The 23,411-nt window shown below is 51.3% G+C and overlaps 1 protein-coding gene across 1 annotated transcript; it reads right to left on the bottom strand.

Annotated features, from left to right (window-relative positions):
* Positions 1–3,617: 3,617 nt before the first annotated feature.
* FOXD3 (forkhead box D3) lies at positions 3,618–6,059 on the bottom strand. The gene has a single exon (XM_075002618.1). The coding sequence runs from the start codon at positions 5,455–5,457 to the stop codon at positions 4,252–4,254; it is 1,206 nt and encodes a 401-aa protein (XP_074858719.1). The 5' UTR covers positions 5,458–6,059; the 3' UTR covers positions 3,618–4,251.
* Between the last annotated feature and the right edge of the window lie 17,352 nt (positions 6,060–23,411).

Below are 23,411 nucleotides of genomic sequence, written 5' to 3'. Positions count from 1 at the left end.
GGCAGTCGCTGGGGCCACACCGATTTAGAGCCACCGAGGAGAGGGCCCCCGGTAGGGCCGTTGGTTACCCGGTGCGCTCCCCCAGCTCCAGATCCCGGGGGTGTCTCCTGGCCCTGCGGTGAATGAAGAGGGGAACTGCCTTTAACCCACGTGAGAGAAAAACATTGGCTCGGGATAAAGCACAGCAACTGCGGAGCCTGGTCCTTTCCCCAGTGTTTCGGATCTGGTTACTTTTAGTGCACCCCAGAGGCCAGCGGGACATTTCTCCTACTAACAGGCATCTGTCACCAAGCGTGTCAAGTGTGGCCATATGCGCGGGCCGGTTTGCGGAAGGCCCCCAGCACACAGGACAGCGCTTGCTCGGCCACTGGAGCGCTTTGGCCGCCCAGCGTGAAAACTTCCTAACTCCGCGGGGCTAGTTATGGGCAGAGGTCGGGGAGCGGGAGTTTCGCCTGTCTCAGGGCTTCCACCCCCGGACAACAGCGCAACTGGAGAAGGGCGAGAAATCCGGCGAAATCTCCCCGCTTCAAAGCGCCTCAGGCGCATCTTTTGTTTTTGCTGCACAGTTTGGAGGGAATCTGTGGCCGGGGCTGGGACTAGAGCTTCTCCTGCCCTACAAGTCCGGCCCGGGGTGGGGTGGGGGTCGCTCCCACCCTATTGAACGGGCGAATCCCGCTGGGGATTGGACGCCGGGGGGTCGGTTCCCACAAGGCTCCTTTCCGCTCAAGCCCCAGGAAAGGCCCCGTCTGCAAAGGACGGGCCCGATCCCGCCCGGCGGTGATGTCCCCTGAATGCGATGGCTCCTCGCGGAAGCGGGGAAACAAAGGCTCCGGCTCCCTTTCCTCTACCCCTCAGTTCAAGGCCCGCGTGTCTCCGCAGCGGGCCCAGCCCGCTTCTCTGGTCCGGAACTCCGCAGAAAGTTTCGCGCTGGTTTCTCACCGCCGGGCCGCACAGAGGCGGTAGCGACCGCCGGGACCTGCTCCCGCTGCCTGGGAAACTCGTTCCGTACCTGGCGCCCCCTACAGGTTCCACCTGCCGGTACCAAGCTGCGGCCCTCGAAGCCCCCCAGTGGGACTCACGTGCGACCTCTGGGTTTACTGGGCCCCCCTATTCCTCGCGTTCCGTTTCAGTTCAAGAGCCTCTTTCCGCCCTACTTTGAAGCGGCGGGTTCTTTGCCGGGCAATATTCCCGCGCCTCTTGCCCGGGTCCGCAGAAGCCTCTGCAGAAGCCGCGGGAGCAGATCCGAGGTGTGACTTAGCGGCGCGTGCAGCGGATCCCGGGAGCCGAGGATGCAATCACAGCCCCTTCCGTAACCCCCCCGCGTCACGGCTCGCTAGCGGAGCCCCTCCCGGCAAGCAAACCACCTGCGCTTAAAACGCACCCGCTCTTAATTTAATAGAGAGCCGAGGCTGCCAACTGAGCCACTCCGTGTGATGGGCCAACCTATTAATTGAAACGCTCGCCCGCGTCCGAGCGGCGGCGGACAGACCAACTCCTCCGTTCGCAGGCTTTGTTCTTCTAATTCGGTTTGCACGTTTGCTTTGCCGCCTAAAACGTTTCCACTGCAGCCGTAGTTCCGTTTCGCTCTCATGGAAGCAGCTGGGCTCGGGGCTCAGCAGCGTTAGGGAAACGACCGTTCTAGTTGCTACAGATTGGCTGGCTTGGCCTGCAGATCGCCGGGCAAAGGACCGGCTCCCCTCTCCGTGCCAAAGAAAACTAGGGTGGGGGGAAAGAAAGTTGCCGGCTATTTTGCAGGGCTGCCTAATAAATAGTACGAAAAGGCCTATCAGTTTAAAGGCTGCTGCTTGTTCCCAGCACACATGCAGGGCCGGGAGGTATTATTGCTATGTACGGAAATATGAGGGAGTAATTTTATAAGCAACAAAGGATCAGGAATGGAATGAGCCCCCTGTTCTCCAGTGTCAGGGAGAAGCACTGGCTCAGCAGCTTCTTGAGCCTAAAAGTGAATTCAAGAAGAGCCTCCTTTCCCTTTTCCCAGGGGTATCAGCTAAATATAGAAAGAACCCTGCGCGTGTTGCACAAATCACGCACCATTTGCTGTTTGTGTAAAACCGATTAGCTAGACACAACTGTGAAACAACTTGTTACGTTTATAGCCGCAGCACACAAACAAATTTAGATCTGTTTAGTTTCCTTGTAAAAAGAGATTAGAGGAGTGCCCATGTAGGGACCTGCGTGAAGAGCCCCTGATATACAATCTCTTCTTGGTTAAGGTGACTGTTTTTCCTTTCCGTGTCAGATGATTATCAGGTCCTTATTTATAAAGTTTAAACTATCCAGTCACCAGGCAGCTTGGTTTATTTTAGTACATGTAGTCCGAGGTATAAATGTTTACTTAGGATGCAATAATATTTACCGTTTACCAAGAAAACAAATTAGGTATAAAGGCAAGGGCACATTTTACAGCAGATCCTATCAGAGCCTGTACTCGGAACAAGCAACCAAATCAACGCTGTTAACAAGTTGTTAACGCCTTAATACAACGGATTAATTGAACATGCATTTTATGCTCTACATTTTACTAACAAGAGGAGATTCTTGTCTAGGTGGAAAATTAAGTGACATTTTATTTCCGATACCTGAGGTGAAACTCACATTTTTTTGACAGAGGACAGAAAAAAAATATGTAATAAAATATATTCAGTGCACATGAATGAACACTTTTCTGACTGGTCTGCTTCTATTTTTTTCCCAGATTGAAAACAAAATGTGCTTTTAAATTATTTCTATTTGACAGCGAATTATTTTGGGCATAGCTGGTAGTCATCACTTTAATATGGCCCAAATGAGGGACAAAATATATATATTTGCAACTTTTCTCCAAACTTACTTATTAGGAGTCTACAAAATAAAATAACTGTAAATATTAAAATGTATCATGCGAAAAAGTTAATTTCTTTTTCTTTAAACTGTAAGTTCAATTGCATAATAATGTAATATTTGGCTTATCTGAATTTGGAAAGGTTCACACAATTGCATTGATTGGGCGCACATTTTAGTTCTACGGCAAAAGAAATTAGTAAAATTCTTGGCTTCATTTTTAAAGCCGAATTTTTAAAACGGAAAAGAAACGCGCATAACAAGTGATATTGAGAGTAATTACAGGTCTTACAAATGTTGTGCTACCTTCACTGAATGTACAATTAAGTTGCGGTAGTAGAAAAATAATGCGTTTGGAAGAAATATTACCTTCCGTTCTGAAGCCCGAATGAGTCTAATTGCCATCATGTTTTATTTTTACACGGAGGATTTAAATTAGATCTCGCCACGGCAAACCTCCCCGTGTTACATATAACCGGGTGGTTTGCCCGCTCGCAGCGCAGTTGGGCTGACAATTTCGATGAACTCATCTGCAGGCACTAAACAGATCTGGGATGGTAAAATAAGTGATGATCTAGGAAAGCAGTAACTGGCAGGGTATTGAATAACTTACCGAAAGATTATTTGAATGAAAGGGAAAGTTGGCCACAGACAGAGAAAGGTAAGTTTGCTTCTAATGAATGAAACTATCTATTAAATCCCTAAATTGTCGCCCGATCGGACGCCCCCCCTCCACTTCCTCTCTCTAGAATATAATCAGCAGATAACACAAGAAACAGCATTTTAAAAATTTATTTACAAAGGTGTGTACAACACGAAGGAATAACATTTAGAATACATATATTCATTCATATATAAACAGACTTCTGTAATAGAATGACTGGTTCTTGTCCTTTCCCCCCCAATTTTTTTGTTTAATATTTAAAATTTTCCCCGCTTTTTAATACTTCTTTTTTTGTTCGTTCCGATAAAACCGCTTGGAGAGTAAGAACCTTCAAAAAAGTGAAAGCTCAGAGCTCCTAAAACCTACAGTTATTCGCCCTTTTAAAAAAATAAAAACCCCAAAAGTAACGTCAATAATTTTTGATACAAATATGTACAAAGGCGGGGGGGGCCTTTCCTTTGCTTTTTACCTGTACAGAAAAGCATTCCCGGCGCGACTGGGCGCATTTGGCTCTTTAAATGCCGTCCAGAGGTGCGGGGCTTGGGTTTTCCCGTGCTCGGGTTGACTCCTACCCTTTCTGTGCAGCCTTTGAGTTTGATCGGGCCCGAGCGCGGCGTTTTTGTCTGGGGCCGAGAGGGAGGGAGAGGGGCCGGCGCCCCCTTCCCCCAGCCCAGTCTCTGATTTAGAGAGGGATAGAAAAGGTCAAAAGGGAGCGAGCGGGGGGAGCAAAGAGCCAGCCCGAGGGATCACTGGGCCGGCCACTTGGCCTGCACGGCGGCCGCCGAGGCTGCGGGCTGCAGGAATTGGCCGGAGAGAAGGTTCGTAGGCACGCTTAGGATGGGGGCGATGGCCGCCGTGCTGCGGGTGAGGGACAGCGGCTGGTGCGCCACAAGGGCGGACTGGACGGTGACGGGCGGGCGGAGGAAAGTCTGCGCGCTGCTCCCTGAGCTGGTGGCCGCCGCGCCGATGATGTTCTCGATGCTGAAGGAGGGCCGGCTGCTGGGCTCCGACTTGATGAGCGAGCCGGCGGCGCTCAGGCTGTTGAGCTGCAGCTGGAGGCCGGGGCTGAGCTGCGAGTTGAAGGCTTTGCGGCTCAGCTCGCCGGACGGCAGCAGCGGCACGGCCGGCGGCAGCATGGGCCCCACGGGCGGGATGTAGGGGTACTGCAGCGCGGCGGCGGCCGGGTGCGGGTAGGCGCCGGGGGGCAGCCCGTAGGGGCGGCCGTAGGGGCCGGCCAGGCTGTAGGCGCCGAAGCTCTGCATCATGAGCGCCGTCTGCTCGCGCAGGTGCTCCTGCTGGTGGCGCTTGAAGCGCTTCCTGCGGCGCAGGAAGCTGCCGTTGTCGAACATGTCCTCGGACTGCGGGTCCAGCGTCCAGTAGTTGCCCTTGCCCGGGTTGCCCGGCTCGCGGGGGATCTTGACGAAGCAGTCGTTGAGCGAGAGGTTGTGGCGGATGCTGTTCTGCCAGGCGGGGAACTTCTCGCGGTAGTAGGGGAAGCGGTTGCTGATGAACTCGCAGATGCCGCTCAGCGTCAGCTTCTTCTGCGGGCTCTGCAGGATGGCCATGGTGATGAGCGCGATGTAGGAGTAGGGCGGCTTCACCAGGCTGTTCTTGGGCTTGCTCTGCCCAGCCAGGGCCGCCCCCCCGCCGCCGCCGCCGCCTTCCTCCGCCGGCCCGCCGCCGGGCCCCTTGGCCGCCTCCGCCGCCCCGCTAGGGGTAGCCTCCGCCGGGCTGCCGCTGCCGCTGCGCTCCCCTCCTGCCCCCGCCTCCTTGGGCAGCAGCAGCTCTTCCGCCTCCTCCAGGGGCAGCCCGGCCGGGCTGCCGGCCTCGCCGTCGCTGTCCTTCTCCAGCCCCTCGTCCCCTTCCCCCACCACGTCGATGTCCACATCCTCGGCCGTCAGCACGGCCGGGCCGGACATGTCGCTGGTGCTGCTGCTGCCCGACAGGGTCATCCCCGCGCCGGGGCCGGGGCGGGGGCGGGGGGAGAACAGGCGAGGGGAGGGGAAAGAGGTGAGCTGGGCTGGGCGGCTTCTCCAGCGGGCACCTGGGCTCAGCCCCCTCCCTCCCCCCCTCCCCGGCCGCGGGCTGCCTGCCCCCAACAGGTACCTGGGCTCACACCAAAGCCCCCCGGCCGCGGGGCTCGGCGCCTTCTCCACCCGGCATGGGGGGATCAGGTCAGACTCCTCTCCGGGCGGCTGCCGGGCTTCCCGGGGGCCCAGCGCCCGGCATGGGGGCCGGCCCCGCGGCTCGCAGCCGAGCGTCAAACTCCTGCCCCGCCTGCTGGGCGCGGGGACTCGGGCTCAAGCGGCGCTGCCCCCGGCGGGCATAAGGGCTCCGATCTAGCGGCGGGGCGGGCGGCTTCCCCCGGCGAGCAAAACTCCGCGGCTGCTCATCGGGGCGGCGGCGGCGGCGGCGGGCTGGGTCTCTCGCCCCTGTTCTCGGCGAGGGCGGCTGGCTGCAGTCCGGCCCGCGCCGCGCGCGGCTCCAGGCTCTCTCCGGCTGCTCTCCCCGTGGCGGCGGGCGGGGGAGGTATTTCTAGCGGCGGGCGGGCGGGCGGGGGGGGCAGGGCGTTATAGGAACTCACTCGCCACTTTGAAAGTCCCGTTTTGAAGCCCGGCTGATCGATGACTTTCCAGTTCCAGATATACCAGGAGGCGGGGCCACGTGACCGCCTGACGTCAGGCGCCCCGCAGCGAAGCCCTGCAAAACTCAAGTTGTCGCACGGAATTGTCAACAAAGGGACAAGAGGGGCTCTGCTGGGCCCGAGCGCGGCGAGCCGCCCGGCCGCTCCCTGCACCTCAGCTCGGGGCTCCAAGCCGGGAGGCGGCGGGCCTCCGGGTGAGGCGCCTTTCCACCAGCACGGGAGCTGCGTCCAGCCAGGGTCGGGCTGGAAATCTGTGTCCAGGCAAAAGGAAAGGGAAGGGGCGACCGCTCCGCTTCCAGCGTGCGAAAAAAGTTAGCGCTGCTGGTTGTTTTACTCGCGTGCAAGCGCCCTGCGAAATGCCAAAGGGCAGGAGCAGAAGCTGAGCGGGGCAGGGGTTGCCGGGAGGGTTTCTTAGCACCATTGCCTCTGACCAAATACACCCTAAACGGCTGCACCGGCAAGTTAATCCTTAGCCACAACTTCTGGCTCTGAAATCACTTCCCGGTGGGTTTTTTTCCCCCCTCTCTCTCTTTTCCCAACAGCAGCATCAGCTGGAACCTGAAGATCAGAAAATGGCTATTGATTAATCTATTAGATTAGCTGCAGAGAGCAATAATAATAATAAAAAAAGACGTAAAATAACAAAGGGAAACTATAAATAAACGAGCCTTTAGCTGCCTTTTTTTTTCTGGCCGAGGTGCTAACGACATAATCATTGGCAGCGTTAGCATATGAAAAAGTAGGAAATGAGGGAGCGCGTGAACACTCTATTGAGCAGAGTGCAAGGTAAGCCTTGGCTCCGCCGAGGGGAAGGGGGTTTACAAAGGCTGTTCCTTTTGTGCCAGGGGAATCTCTTCCAACTGAGAACAATAACACCTAGGTAGGTCGGAAACGGTTTGCTCAGTGGTTTTCTTTCCTTTACTTCTTCTGCTTTGCTTTTTAAAAAGAAACGCACCAAACCAAACCCCTGGGTATTGTTTGAACGCTCGCACGTGTTTGGGATTAAAAAAATAGATTTAGGTAGAAAACTGCAAAAGGATAAAACAATTTCCGACGAGCCATTACTGCGCTAAAGGGCACATAAACCCTTCTCCTCCGCCCCCTTTAAAATAAATCAGAGGGACTGGGAATGTCCGTATTAACATAGTGGTCTTCCCTTAACATCCCGCCCTGCCGAAAAAGAGCAGGGAACCGTCCGCAAAGGGAAATCAATAACCCTCCCCACCTTGCTCTGAAGAATTAGTGTGTGTGTGCGGGGGGGGGGCAGCGTGTCTATTGCTTTCCGACGTCTGAGAGGTTTATTCGGTTTAAAGCAAAAGCTGAGTGCCTCCTTGCACTGCTAAGGGCAGGTGATATCCCAACTCGCGAGCAGCAATCGCTTTACAGAGATACAAATATCGAGGAGTGAAGAGCTGGTGAAATATTTTGCGGAAGATGTTGGGGAACACTGATTGATTTATCCCCTACCCAGCTGGGAGAAAACCTCAATCCAACTTGCCTACGGGACAGTCCTGACGCTTAACTGATCAGCGCTGGCCACTAAGGCTTGCGCTAAATCGGGTGTTTTTGGAATAGGAGGAAAGCGAAGTAGATCGAGGTAAGACGAGCATCATTGCCAGGGTAGCTCTTCACCCAGAGAAATCTCATGGCTGGGTCTGGCTCAGCAAAAGTTTAACGAATGGGTATTTGTTTATGAACGAAAGTTACAACGCTTCGAATGCACAGGCAAAAATTCTCTTCTAAAATGACCACTGTAAATGTGTTTCCCCCAAAAGCCAAACCCTCCACCGTATTTGTTTGGGGAAAGAGCGAGTGGATGCGATAGCTCCTGGAACTCTGCTGCAATCGCTTTGTGGTTGCTTTAGATTTTAGGAGGATTGTGTCTCTGCACTAAAAAAACCAGCCACCACCCCCGACCCTGCCCGCACACGCCGCCACGGAGGATTTTAAACGAGACAGAAAGCCCCAGCATTTAACTATCCCCGTTTTCTCTTCGGCCTCGCTCGGTGCTTGGAAAGCCCCCGTTTTCTCGGTGAGTTTGGTGTGTGTGGCTCTGCGCTTTATTGATTGCTGGCTTGTGTCTTCCTCGCGCTTTCTCCAAATGATCCTAATTTATATTTTGCCATCTGGACAGCAAAACTCTTCCTCGGGTGCTTTAAAAAACCTGCTGGAGCGGTGGCCGAGCCTTCTCGCAGGGAGCTGGGAGTGTCCTGCCATTAACCCAGACACCAACTGGGTTCTCTGTGCGTGGGTATAGATATTAGAGAGTATTTCCCGGGGGGGCGGGAGGGAGGGGGGAGACCGACTCCGACAAGCCCCCGTTTCATTTGTTGCGCGTTTCTTCGCCACAATAAAAGTCACATTAATTGATTCATCCCATTCATTACGGCGCTGAGCGTGAAAAGACCCGTCTCCCCTCGCTTAGAGATCTAGTGTGTTAATCTCTTGTTCCATCAGGGTTCCCATCCGAGCGGGGCTGGGCCAGAAAGTTTTGCACGCCAGTGGGAGGTGGGGGAGCCGGTGCTCCAGGTTCTTCCCCTGGGTGTAAGACCGAGTCGGACCTGGGCGCGGTTTGCAGTTTTGACAGGTGGTGGGTCCGGGCTCGACCGCGCGTGGCAAGTCCGGCTTTGGATTGGGCCCTGGAAGGGGCTGCGTCGGGGCGGCTCCCCCGTGGGAACGGTCCAGGTCGTGTTGCGGGAAGCTCCCTGCGGGACTGAACCGTGAAGAACGGGGAGATGCGGCAAAGCCGGGGGCTGGTGCCAGCTGCCAGCTCCGGGGCGTTCAGTTAATCCTCTTTGCAGCCTAATTGCAGCGCGCTCTTAGCCCCCTAAGCCTGCCCCGTCAGGCCGGGGCTAGCCAGGGCTGGGGAAGGAAGAAACCCTTCGCAATCCTGAGCGCATTGCCCCGAAAGAAGCCGCTGGAGAGGGCTGGCCCGCGGCCGCACCAGCTACTCCCATCGAAAGGCTCCCCGGGTCTACAAGCGGGGGGTGGTTCCCGGCAAAGCGCTCAGGGGCGCGCGAGGGGCTGCGGAAACCCGGGGAGGGGGCCGGCCGTGCAAAGCGATCAAGCGGCGGGAGAAGAGGAAACGGCCGAGCCCCGATCGCGGCGGGGTCCGGGAGAGACACCTCCGGCTGCGGGCAAGCGCCGGTGGAAGCCCGTGGGACCGGCAGCGGGAAACTCAGTACAACTCCGCCTGGTTCTAACAAGGCAAAGCGCGTCCCCGCTTGGGAAGCGAAGAGAAACCGGGGGCTGACTTGGGGGCGGGGGGGGGGATGGCCAGGTGGCTCCGGGCATCGTTCTAAGGGGAACCGCAGGTGTCCGCCCTGCAGCCCTAAGCCCGTTCCTTTCACGCGTGGGTTGTCTCCAGCGCTGCCCTGCCCTGCCCCGGATTAGACCAGCCTGGCGGTTGGTGACAGCGGGGAGGGGCCATCGGACTTTCAAACCGACCTTAAAGAAGTCCGGGTGGCCAAACCGGGGGCTGAGGTTAGCGCCCGGCGCCTCGGGGACAGCCTCGTCACTGACACGAAACTGACCCCGGCTGAGAGGTCGGTGCCCCGTGCGCACGTGTGTGTGTGTGTGTGTGTGTGTGTGTGTGTGTGTGTGAGTGTGTGTTTGTGCGTGTGTGAGTGTATGTGTGTGTGTATGTGAGTGGGAGCGAGACCACCTTGGCCTGCGTCGCTCCCTTTGCAAGTATTTGTAACTCCCGTCCTCACTGTGTCACTGTCAGTGGGGGCGGGGTGGAGCAGGTAGTTTCAGGCGCCCCTGCTGAAAACACGCGTGGGATCGGATCTCTCCCCTGACGCATGGGCAAGGATCCCCTGTCCCGTTGCATCCCCACGGCCGCGGACAGGGACCCCCTTCTCTCGCCCCTCCCCCAGCTTTCAAACATGATGATTTCTTAAACCATTTTTAACGGATCTGACCCTTTTTTGGGGGGAACCCCCCCCAACCTTCGATTTCCACGGGTTGTTCAATCGCAGCAAATCGCCCCTGAAACCCGGCGACCCCAGTGTAAAACCAGCCATGTTTCCTACGCGGCCGCAGCTTTATTTGGATTGGAAATGTACAAACATCCATTCCGCAAAAGGCAACACGTTTAATTAACGATGAGAGAGCCGTTAGGGGCAGAAAGCTAGTAAAATTGTGTGATAAATTTATGGCATTGTTAGCGTGCTTTTAATTATGGCTATTATGTTAATTATTTCACATTAGCACGGAGTTATCAGCGGCGTGTCAGATTTAATCAAAACGAGCCTTTCTCTCGGAAATTGGCCCTTTCATCTGCCACGAGGTGTGTGTGTGGGGCGGGGGGGGGGAGCCGGAACTGCCTTTAGGAAAAAATAAAGAAAAAGCCTTTCCGCGGAACCAGAGCCCCTCGGCCGCGCGTCGGCGGCCGCAGCCGGTGGGTCCCTCCAGGCTGCTGCCAGCAGAGCGCGCGAGCTGCGGTCCCTTTTTTAGGAGTTCAGCCCTGCCCGCCCCCCTCGGAGGAGGCACTTTATCATCCGGGATCCTTCTGTCAAACAATATGATGCTGCTCGTTTTTATCTGTCCCGCGCTCCGCTCCCCCCTGCGCGCCGCCGGCCGGGGCACCGCGACCGAGCACAAAAGGAGAGATGAGACAAGCCGGGAATAAAGAGAGCTGCGGAGCTCAACCCCCCTCCGCTTTCCCCGGCTTGCACCGGGCGGCCGGGGCAGCCCAGCCCCTTCTCAGGGCCTGGCGAGCTGCAGGGGGGCTGGGGGCCGGCGCGTTTGGAGAGGTTTCCCTTCCAACTGGGACCAGGGTCGGGTTCCGTGGCTCCGGCACCCCCGCTGTGCACATGGGCCCAGCAGCCCGCCTAGCACCTTGTAGCAAACCCGCCCCCCGCTCGAAGGGCCCCCTCCTGCCCGCCTTCCCCGAAGCTGGCATGCGCGCCGCGTCTCCAACCCTCCTGCGCTCCAGCCGCGCAAAGCGGGCCAGGGGCGCAGCGCGTTTCCTTCCCCCCGGCTTCTCCCGCGCCAGCAGCCCCCGGGGCCGCAGGACGTGGAGAGCAGCGCTGGCGGAAGGAGCCGCTTGTGGGCCCCGAGCTTGTCTCTGCGAAAGAAAGGGGCAAGGTCTGAGCTGCGCGCTGGGAATCGGGTCGCGCGGGGCGCACCGGTTCCAAAGCAAAGTCCTGCCTGGCTCGGGAGCTGCCCTGGACTTGTGGGGAAGCGACGGGGGACGGTCAGGGGCCCCGCGGGTGGGAGTGGGGGAATAGCGCCCCCAGCAGCGCAGCAAATGAGCTGCCCCCTGTAGTGGCCCGAAGCACCAAGAAGACAAGCACGCAGCGTGCACCAATCCGGCCAGCCGCGGGGGTGGGGCGGGCAGGGGAGCCGGCCCCTGCGGGAACGCAGCTGGTGCCCTGGCCGCGCATTTACCGCGCAAACCAAGCCCGGGGCTTGTCATTTTCAGAGCCTCCGGATTCCCCACGCAGGAAAGCTCAGTTCTTCAGCGGAGCCCAAGAGCGCCTCCCGAGCCACTCTCCGACAGATCCGATCCGCTGGGTGCGGGCGCTGCCCCGCGTCCCCTGCCCTGCCCTGCCGCCGGGGTGCGCCCGTGCGCCTGTCTCTTCACCCCCGGCTTTTTCATCCCCCGCGGAGGGCGCGGAGAAAGCAGCTGCGGGTGTATTTTTAGAGCCGCCCCATTCCTCCGGGTAAATTTAGATTGATTCATTATTGGGCTCAGTTCGCTTCAGTCCAAGTTCGGCTCCCTTAGGAAGCCGATCAACCGCCCCCTCCCAGGCGCGCTCCGCTGCCCTGGGGCGCACGTCGGGCTCCCCCCTAAGAGCCGAGGAGCCGCTGCCGGCGGAGTTTGCAAGCGAACGGGAAAACACCTCCCCTGCCCGGGGAGCTCAATGCTCCCAGCGCGCCAGGCCGCCCTGCTTTGTAATTCCCACCAAATCGGCGCTACAGCAACGGCCGGTGGGACCCTGGCGCAGATCCCAGGTGGGCTGGAAGAGATCGCGGGTTGGCCCCCTCCCCCGACTAGCCCTTCTCTCCGCGTTGGTTCAACCCTCCACCCCACGGGTGGGAAATGCAGGATCGGGGCCTTTGTCCTGTAATCCTTCACCAGCCCCCTAACAAGCGGACCTTTACGGTGGGTTTCCAGATCTCTCTGCAAAGAGGGCCTCGGGGGTCTAACAAGGAGAGCCGCGGTCTCACATAAGGCCATAAAGGGCATCCATCAGTCCAACCTCTCCAGGAGTCTGGAGAATGAACGTGAGAGGTGAACGTTGTTTCCAGGCGTGTGCCTGGAGAGAGCCCACCTCAAATACGGCTCCCAACACACCTTGACATTGAAAAACGAGAAGTCCGGTGGCACCGTATAGATGAACAGATATTTTGGAGCATAAGCTTTCGTGGGTTTTGCCCACGAAAGCTTATGCTCCAAAATATCTGTTCATCTATAAGGTGCCACCGGACTTCTCGTTGTTTCTGAAGATACAGGCTAACTCAGCTACCCCTCTGATAATTGGAATGGAAGGAATAGTTTAATATGCTGCAGCTAAGAAAATCTTTCTCTCTCTCTCTCTGTCTCTAAATCACCCCAAGTGGGTGTCCCATGGAAAATGCAGCCGGTTTGAATAGAAATTACCGACTCAAAAAAGCCAGAAGTCCTGCGGCACCTTCTGCACTAACAGATTTTTTTGGAGCACAAGCGAAGACCCACCGCCTCAGCTGCCTCCCAGCTCTGAGGATGGATATTGACACACGATCTCGTGCGAAGAGTTCCTGCGTGTTTTTCAAATGCTTTTCTTTCACCAGTATTTTATTTTCCACTTCCTCGGGATGTCAATTGGCCACACCTGCCTTCCCACCCCTCACCCCGCCCCACCCCACAGGTGTGGGAATGCGACACGTGCGTGTCGTGCCCCTCCTGCAGAGTTCACTCTGCCCCATGGGTGATGCTGCTGCGAACGGTCCGCGCGGCCACGCGCGCGCGCTTGCAGCTGATCGGCCGTGTTCGAAGGACCTGTCCGGGTCTCCCTGCTTCAAGCCAGGCAAAAGCTTCTGATCGAGGCGTTTCCCTTAAAACTATGCCCTGCAGGGGGAAATCCGATAACCTAATGCCTCAGGCGCTGCGCAAAGGAGACCCGAAGCGGTGTCCCCAGAGCTGTTTGGAGGGGCTTGATATTCTTAGCTCAAATAACCAGCCGGGGTCACTGGGGTTGAGTTTTGCTTTCACACCCGGTGGAGGAGAAGCCCGGGCAGAGGTATTTCCCGGCAGATTAGCTTCTGAACCGTCCACAACAGGCCAAAGCAGAGGGAGCACCCAGGGATCAAACCCACGGGGAGAGGGCACAAGGGGACGGTGGCAGGCGAATAAAGGGGACCTGCCCCCTCTAAAAGCTGCTGATGGCCGTCACCTCCCCTGGAGAGAAGCTGAAGGGCATCGTGGGAGAACTTAGTTACATGGGGCCAAATTCACCCCTGAGACAAGCCAACAGGACTTAAGCTTGTCCCGTGGGATCGAACCCCCTGGGGTGGCCAAGCGAGCCGGGTATCAGGGGGTCTTTCCAAAGTTACACGCGAGTTTTTGTCTCGGAGGCCCGCAGGCCTTTTGTCCTCTGTGGGCGAAGAAACACCCATGCCGCACGACGATCCACGCATGGAACCTTACCAGCCTCAAGGCCACGGTCCTTAAGGGGAGGTGTTTATTTCGGGTCAGATCTGCCCTCAACAGAAACAGTTCCCTCCCCCCACCCCCACACGCGAGTCATGGTGCTGTGGCAGATCTGCTGGGTGAGTGTTAACAGTTACCGACCTTTATAGGCTGTAAGCCTCTTTCTCCCAGGACCAGCTTCTGAGACATTCCTCTGTTTTCTTATGCTAGAGTTGGCGGATGCAGTAGAAACAAGTTTTCTCCTTGGAAAACGAACCAGCCTGTGAGTGCAGAGGCCAAACATGTAAGGCAAACCACCAGACTGTTCATTTACACTGGACCACCTTTCAGTGTTGTTTTTACCATCACCTACTTGAAATGTCCATTTCTGAAAGATGGTTAAAAGTTCACTGTCTCTGATTTCACCCAGCCCAAATTTTGTTGATTTCTAGTCAATTTTTAATTTCCCTTGAGTTGTTACCCCGTGAAAGACCTACACAAACACCAAAAGGCTCCCTAAGAAACCACTTCTGAAATCCAGTTATTTTCTGAATAGTCTTATTGAAGCTGGTAATACTTCTCACCTGCCTGACTACTTCCTTGCATAAGCGATTACAAGATCAGGGCCAAACTGACTATCACAGTGCTGTCCCATATGCAAAATCAACAGACAGGAAAACATATAAGCCCCTATCTCCTTACCTTATTGCAATTTTATTATAACAATAACGGGTAAAACATTTTCTGACACTAGTTTGATTTTTTAAATTGTCCTTTTAATAATATATTGATGCTGCATGATTCTATATGGATAGCCATGGAAACATTATATTTTATTCTGTTTTTTGGGAATCTTCTCCATGTACGATTTAAAGGGAATAGAAATGACAAACCCAAGATGACAAATTTAGGCAAAACTGACAGACAAACAAACAAAATATTATAAAATACTCATGTGACTTTATGTATTTGCTTGGGTTCTTTATACTTGTTCCTCTTTTCAGGTCACTTTTCATGGATGTTCATACAACTGAATTATACCACAGTAAACTCTTTAATATTTGGCACTCTATCATCCAGAACTCTCAAATAACTGTAAGTAAATTTTAGTTACATTTTATAAGTACAGTATAGTGAAAGTAAAGACAAATAAATACAGCAATGCAGTATAAGTTTACGGTGTATAATACTATTGTTGTTGGTAAATAAAGTACTCTGCATACATTTTGTTTGTTTTTTAATATGTAATCTAGTTTTTCTTTAGCATTATGCATTGTTAGGTATGCCTCTCTATTATCCAGAATATTTGAATATCAGGCAACCTCCCAGTCCTGGGGCTGCTGGATACGATAGTTTACTGTAGCAAGAGGGAATGCCTGTGAAACGCTAATTTTAAGTTTACAGTACACACCCCTTCTAACAAACACTAAATGAACATTTCACTAGTATTTGTTCTGGAAAGCTGCTCATTCAGTCAGGGAACAGAAAAACTATGCAATCAATCACAAAGAACAGAGCTCAGATGCTCCTAATAAAGTATGAACTAGGAATTAATAGAGTCAATGAAATTCATGAAAAAATGTCGTCAAGCAATGTTTGCGGAGGGACAGAAAGGCAAAGTTCATCTAATCAATTATTAGCTACGAAGTATTTGCTCACCTCTAACCAAATCCACCTTTCTGTTTCACACCTGTAGCAATCGTCCATCTCATTGGTGCCATGTGATTGTTGCCCCTTTTCTCTTTGAACTGAGATCCTGTGTTGCTTGCTTGTGGTCTTATAAAGAGCAAGGAAAGAAGCCACAGGGGTTCCACAACTCTCCTTAGTGGAATCCTCTCCTTAGCCAGTGCCTCTGCTCCCACAGAAGTATCTTCTTAACTCCTTGGTCATTGCAGAAAAATGCATGTTTAGTTTTGACAATTTGTACCTGATGGCACCATGGAAACCCCATTTACTTCAAATGTGGGGTGAGTAAAAGAATAAGTATGTTTCGTTTGCCTTGAAAAGACATGCATACAGGGCAGACATTCAGGCCAAAATATGGACCAGCCACTGTACACATTGTGTGAATTTATTCCATAATTTCTCATAAGCATTTTGGAATGCAAACACCCTGTATATATTTGTAAGCAACAGATCACAGAAGGTACAGAAGTGTCTTATGTTAACAGTGATTTCAAAATAAATCTGTCCAGTGCTCTCTACACAGTCACTGGATGTCTTAGTCATCCTCTAACAGCTGCTCCAAAAAAGATGTGCATTTGCTCAATTTTATACCTTTTTATACAAAAGCAGACAGGAATATAGACTGCAAATGGATGCAGATCCTCTTTGAAACAGTCTCCAGCCTGTGTCTATTCCAGCAGGAAGAGGCTACACTGTCAGGCATAACTAATCAAATACACAGGAATAAATCATAGGGCAGGTCTACACTAGACCTGAAAGTGTATCCTAGGTATGCAATTCCAGTTGGAATAGAAGTATGTAAGATCGACTTATCGGGTTGTCCTCACAGAGGGAGTCAACCTCGCTTATTCTTTGTGAGAGTGAGAGTACCAGGGTTGACTGTCAAGCCCTGATGGTTTGGTTTAGCGTATCCCCACTAGGCACGCTAAATCAAATCCAGGAAGATTGACCCTGACTGGGTTGATCTTCTGGTAAGTATGGATGTAACCATAGAGTCCAATCCTGTAGTATTCACAAAAGCCAGATCACCATCCTCATTTTTTTTTAACTCACAAAAGGGAAGTGGTACTTGTGCTCCCCATTTTGCCAGGGCCTGGGGCATAGGGTTGAGCCAAGATGATATGACGATGCTCCAGCACTCAAAGGGATCACGATTTTCCCCCCCACCCCTCCACTCTCTGATTTGCTCACCTTGATTATCTTTTTCTGATTTGTCCTCCTTGCTTACTGTTTTTGGTTCTCTGTGTCTTAAATATTGAGTCTGTTCTGGTCTGGCTATGGTCTGAAGAAGTGGGTCTGTCCCACGAAAGCTCACCTAATGAACTATTTTGCTAGTCTTTAAAGTGCTACTTGACTGCTTTTTGTTTTGAAAGGGGTCACCTGTGTGTGTTCGCCCTTACTAGAGGCTATGTGGGCTGGGAGAAGAGGTGTGTTACAAGGTAGGAAGTATTTGGGGCCAGTCGAGAGGCACGTTCACTTAAACATTCCCCTCCTAAGTTCAGGGATTTCCAGAAGTGCCAAAGGGATAGGAGAGAATGAATAAGCACTTAAGGAGAAGGGAGAAAATGAACAGATATGCCTTTCCATAGAGCTTCACCTACTGAAGTAAGGGGAGAAAGCCAGTGCAGTATAATCCTCTTTTTTCTATTATAAGAACCACTGCACTGGGTCACAGCAAAGGTCCATCTAGTCCAGTATTCTATTTTCCGACAGTGGCTGATGCCAGGTACCTCAGAAGGAATGAAGAGAACAGGTGATTCACCCCCTGTTGCCCATTCTCAGCTTCTGGCAAACTGAGGGTTGGGACACCGTCCCTGCCCATCCCTGCTAATAGCCACTAGTGGAATCGATCTTCCATGAATTCTTATATGAGCTCCCTTATAGTCTTGGCCTTCATAACATCCTTTGGAAAAGCATCCCACAGACTGACTGTGTATTGTCTGTGCAAAGGTACACCATAAGGCCCTGTAGGAACACCACTGGATTGTGGCTCAAGCAGCTGAGGGGTGGAGTGTGTGCAGCTGGGGAGAGTGGGCCTTTATGAGGCAGTGCGCCTCAGTAAACCCCCAGTAAAATTTCCATGAAAGTAAGGAATGTCTGAGTCCTCATCTTCTCCATGAGAAAGGAGGTGATATGCAGGGGGAAGGAGGTCAAGGGAACCATAGTGTCTTGTCTCCACAGGGATCCAGGCTGCCCAAGGAGAGTGAGGTCATGGAGAGGAGGCCAGAGACAGTGGCTCCTCCACATAGAGGATGCCCCAGCCTTTTGCGTATAGCTGCAAGTGGGATGGTTATGCAGCCAGAAGGAAAATGCTGAGTCCTCTAGAACCTACATAACTCTCTAAGCAGCAGGACAAAGCTACAAAAATTCATTGACTGTCACAGATATTGCTGTGTGATTTCACTCTACCCGTGGGATTTTCCATGATAGACCATGGTCTGGCACAGAACTTCTTTTAAATCTTCAGTCTGGGCCACAGCCTGAAATCATGACATGGGCAAAACCTCCAGTGCAGTCAGCTCTACTCTTTCTGCTCTGGCTTTCCTGGTTTCAAAGGAGGCTTTGCTTGTCTTCCAGGATTCAGTTCTGTACTCCATTACTCTGCCATGTGGATAATATCCTTGATTCCCTTTTTTAAACAGTGAAAGCCAACAACTGAAATGCTACTACAGAACAGAAAATTACTCTGACAACATTGTTCTCCCACAATGAATATTTTTAATTCCTAATTTGGGACATTTTCCCCTGTGCAGAAGGCCAACACAAGGTCTGTGAATCATTGAAGCCCTCAAAATAGGGCCTCAGTGGGACTTAAGTGGTTCATATGTCTTTTATGGGCCCCCTGAAGGATGGTGAATTTCACCCAATACGCATAGGGCAGGTTATACTCCATATTAGATATTTATCTAATCAGGTCCATAATCTCTGTTTTAAAAACTCCCCAGCTACTTATTTATGTGGTAAACTAGGTAGCTGTCTACCTGGAGAGTTTTAAAAATGTTTTTTATGGGAACTTTTTTTCCTCTGTAGATACAAAGAAAATTCAAACTGCAAAAGCTTTAGGGTTCTGACTTAATAGCACAAACCAGAGAATTGCTGAAGATCCATTCAGATACATGCTTATTAATTGCATATAGGGATTTCTGTCAAAACTGGTTTTTTTCAGTTCGAAATTGGGATTTTCATAGAAGTATGGGCTTAGCGATTTGATAGAACATTTCTTTGTGAAAAATACCAGCTTTCCATAGAAAATTTGGAAGTTTTGTCAAAGAACTGAAAACCTCAGAAGCAAAAACTTTGGGGTTTTAGCCAAACAATATTTGTTTTTAAAAAAATTTAAATTTTTCAGAAAACCCCCTCAGTCTGCATTTTCCAGCCAGCTCTAATGCAAAGAGTCTGGGCAGTATCCATGCTATCCTACATAATACTCCCTGCTATATGTTGTGTACTACAGAAGCTAGGCGCAACAAAACAAGCTGGTGGAAAGCACCAGTTTTTGCCATTGCTACACATTTCCTTCCTTTTCCAAGTTTAAATTAGACTCAGTGTTTTACGCTGTCCCCTCCCACCTGTTAAAGTCTGTGAATGCTTTCTCATAAGTCATCTGAAGTATTGCTTATTTCAAAAGTACTCCTGGGAAAAAAAAATCAAGAGGTTTGCCACAGTGTTGCAGGTGCAAAGACCTCAGTGAGAATTTTTGTAACTTGTGTGGTTAGGGTGCGTTTCATCGCTGTGAATGACGCTGGGGAAAGTGGGTAGCAAATTTAGTTTGGGTTGTCTAAAATGATTAAGGGATGACATTTCAAATCAGGCCATCTGTTACCCTATATTCCATTACAGCACTTGATAGCACTGGTGCCGGAGCCAGAGCTGCTGTCCAACCTAAGGTGCAAATAATGTCAGGGTAAGAGGCTGTACCTTCCAACCCTAAGATCCTGCAAGCGCAAATTGCTGTGCTGCTTTCCTATAGGTCTAAACCCTGCTCTGATGTCCTGCTGAGTGACTGTAAAGGTGTGTATTGTGTGCTGTTTCCATTTAAATGGATCTCAGTTTGCAGGGTGATTTACTGCTCTTATGCCAGGTCTGGTTCTTACGGTTTGGGTAGGGCTGCCTTTATTAAACCTTTGACTTGTAAGTGTATTTTCTTTGCATGTGTGTGTGTGTTGAGAGGCCTTAAATAGATGGAGACCTTAGAAAATATTATGATTTATTATGGTAACATCTAGTAGCCCTATTCAGTGACCAGGATCCCATTGTGTTAGGTGCTGTCTAAACACAAAAAAACAGGACACTGCTGCTGCCGCCTCACAAAACTTACAATCTAAATACAAGAGAGCACAGACTGACACTGCCAGATGGGGAAAGGAACAATGAGACAAAATTGGTCAGTTTATATTGCAACGAAGGCTGATTATTGGTTTTCTTCATTAGAAGCACATATAACTCATACAAAAGGCATTTATACCTCTGGAATTCTGTTATAACTATAAACACCGTGTAGTAGTACTCCAGAAGCAAATCCTTCTGTCTGTTGGCATCTACAAATACAGGTTGAACCTCTCTAGTCCAGCACCCTTGGGACCTGGCCAGTGCTGAATGAGAGAATTTGCTGGACCACAGGAAGTCAATATTGTCTAGCACGTTACCAACACTTCCAAGGCTTACTGCCCTCTTAGAAGACATTTAGGGGTAGATTGCAGCTAAATAACTGTACAGAACACTGAGAGCCAGGACTGGTGGCTGTAAACAAACTTTATGGGACTCAGCCATGATGAGTGGTTGTCCATTTAACTATAATCATGCTGGATTATGGATGTTGCCAGATGAGCGAGTTCCAGACCAGAGAAATTCAACATGTACAGCAGAACCAGTGTAGGGATAGGCAATATGCAGCGGGGATGCACAGGGCCAGCGCACTGAAGGAAAGCGACATGCTGTTGAACTCAGATCTGCCACAATCTCTTCAATAGGGTGGGGAGAGGGATTCAGGTTGTGGCCACTGCGTCCAGGCCTGTGCAGATCACCAGCAGAAACATATGGGAAAGAGGGTGGGCCACGGAGGCTCCTGAAGACCTATGGTGCGATGTTGGTGCTTCTGCTTGTTCTGCCCTTCCAGGTACATGGTCAGAGCCACTGAACCAAAGGCAGTGTCCCACAGGAAGAAATTAGGCTAGAAATCAAGCTTTGTCCCTTGAATGAAATTGATACCATTGTTTGTTAGTTTTGAGCGCCTCCTCTCATTTTTGTTCAGATGGGAAGGGTTTTCAAGAGGAACTCCAGCTGATGAAGGCCTGAAGCAAGAAAAGAACATCACAGGAAGCACATCAGGTGGTATTTACACCTCGTAGTGGACAAATTATGGTGCCTGCTCTACTCCTCAGGGGCCTGCATTCTGCGTATGAGACAAAATACAACGTATGGCTGCTGACAGACAGGAGATTACAAGGAAACAAAAAAGCCGATATTGGTTAGCACGTGGGGCTGTCACTCTTTTTACAGGACAAGACTGTCCTTGTTAAAAGCCTTGTTAAAAGCCAAAAACCAGTGCTATATTTACTCTTATGAAGTATAAGAAAATGAGTAAAGAGAACTGAGTTTGATGCAGACCATTCACTTTACATCACTAATTCATTTTTGCTTTCTCCTTTCTCCCTCTCCCAATTTGGTCCCCCTTGATCCAGCAAGTCATCCCTGCATGAATACTTTTACAGACAAGCTCTGCTGACCCAGCCTTTGATGTAGCAAAGTGGAAAATTCAGTAAGTCATTCCAAGTTTCCTCCCCTGCTCCTGCATTCATGCTCCTTCGTGTTCCAGATCAATAGGGACCAGTCCTGCTCCACCTCAAAGTCAAAGGAGCTACAGGATAAGATCTATATTGCTCAAACCTCCAATCCTGCTAGGCAAGCAGCATCCCCACCTCTGAGGGTACATGGCGTTTTTCACGAGATGCTCCACATTGTGGGGGACGGCATCCCTATGCCACGGAGATCTGTTCTACAGCAATGAAATGAAAATAATTCCAAGGGGCAACTTGAAATGATGTATTTTTATTCTTTGATCATCAGCTGGATGGGAAATGAATGACTGACTCTTCATTTTTGCATGCTCAAAACTCCAAGTGACCATCTCTTAAATTGTTTGAGTCCCGTAACAGTTATATGTCCAAACAGCAACGAGGGGTCCTGTGGCACCTTATAGACTAACAGAAAAGTTTTGAGCATGAGCTGTCGTGAGCACAGACTCACTTCATCAGATGTTCAAACAGTTCTTTTACATCATAATGCCATATTACATAGATTCCTGCACAGATGTATATTACTGTGCCTCTAACCATTGAATAAATATTTCACTTATTTCTTCCACATACTCAAATCATTCTTTTTTGGTGGGGGGTAAAACTCATGACAATTTAGTTCATGAGTCAAGATCTGCTCAAGTTGAAGTTAAAACTCCATTGAATTTGATAAATGCAGGATATCCACTCTTTTTTAATAAATGTAGTTTGTTTCTGAAACATTAGTTTACTTAGATTCATACATATTTGCTATCTCTCTCAGTGGCATGTGGCTTGCCATCTAAGCATGTGCTTATCTGTAATTTAATGGGATGTAAGCACTGGCTTAAAGTTAAGCATGTTCTAAAGCTGAATTGAGGTCTTAGTTTCTAGCTAAGGCTTTTTAAGTCTAAACGTTGGGATACCATTTTATTGTCATACAGAAGAGAGAGGGATACTGTCTTTTTCTTCCTTTTCTGGAGCTTCCTTTTTTGGATTTTATTATTCTGTCTTCATTTCTGCCTGAATCATAACCTAGAGTGACAGTCATTCCAGTGTCAAAGTTGTAACAACTGCAGCTGCTGAGTAAACACAGTGGCAAAGTGAATGGCCTTAAATGGGTAGTTTTTGTGGCACACAGGCAAAGACTTAAGCTAACCTGAGGTGGGGCAATGGTGAGAATTGTCACAAGGTAGTGCCATTTTGATTCATGTTAATGCTTAACTCAGGGATCCATCCTGCACTGCTGATTCACACAAAGCTCCACCTCTGTGGGGAGTTTGGTGGAGCAATGAATGCAGGCCTGGGCCATAATAGGGCAAGGTGCATCAGCCATGCCTCGCATTGCTACTCCCACACAAGTAGGCTGGGTCTACACGGAGCCACTCTCCTAGCAGCTCCAGGCTAATGAGCAGCTTCACAATTGCAAATGGCTTCTCATTAGCATATTCCCACATCTCATTAGCATAGCCACGCAAGATCTCGCCCTTGGCAAAGGCGGGTGCTGGCAGTAAAGAGACCATGTGGACGTGCTTCTGCTGGCAAAAGCCCATCTGTTGCCAGCCCCTTATGCCTTGGTGTAGGGTAGAACTGGCCCCACAGCAGGCCCTCAGCAATGCCAGCTCGGTCATAGTAGGCAAGCTGCACGATTCCATTCAGCAATGTGCTCAGCTGCTTGATACCCTTGGTGGGGCTGCTACACCGCCATGCCAGCTGGGGAGTGAACGAACAAGTGCATGCTGGGACTACGCATTATGGAGACCATGCGGGGACAACCCCCTCCGTGAGGGATGGAACCTGCATTCTCCACAGTAACCCCTGATGGCTCCCCTCACATACATTGCAGCAGGGCGCTGGGAGCTGCCCCTCCATGCTGTATGGGAGCTGGAGGAGGGAGCAGCGGCGGGAACCACTAGTGGCTCTTTAAAGAGCCACATGTGGCTTGTAACCACCCAGTCGCCTTTTAAAAATGATGCCCCTGCTGGCTCAGTGGGCCAGATAAAAAGGCTCCATGGGCTGGATTCTGGTCTGTGGGCCATATGTTGGACACTCCTGATCGCTTTCTCTCTCTCTCTCTCTCTCTCTATTTCATTCTCATCCTGGCTTGACACTTCAGAGATCATTCTTCACAAGTTTGTTCATGTTAAGAACACAAGTTGCTTTGCTATCATTGGCTCAGGTGAA

Source organism: Carettochelys insculpta, chromosome 9, assembly GCF_033958435.1.
Source record: "Carettochelys insculpta isolate YL-2023 chromosome 9, ASM3395843v1, whole genome shotgun sequence".
In the NCBI taxonomy this organism is placed as follows: domain Eukaryota; kingdom Metazoa; phylum Chordata; order Testudines; family Carettochelyidae; genus Carettochelys; species Carettochelys insculpta.
The sequence above is the reverse complement of the archived record's forward strand: the minus strand, read 5'-3'. Positions and strand labels throughout refer to the sequence as shown.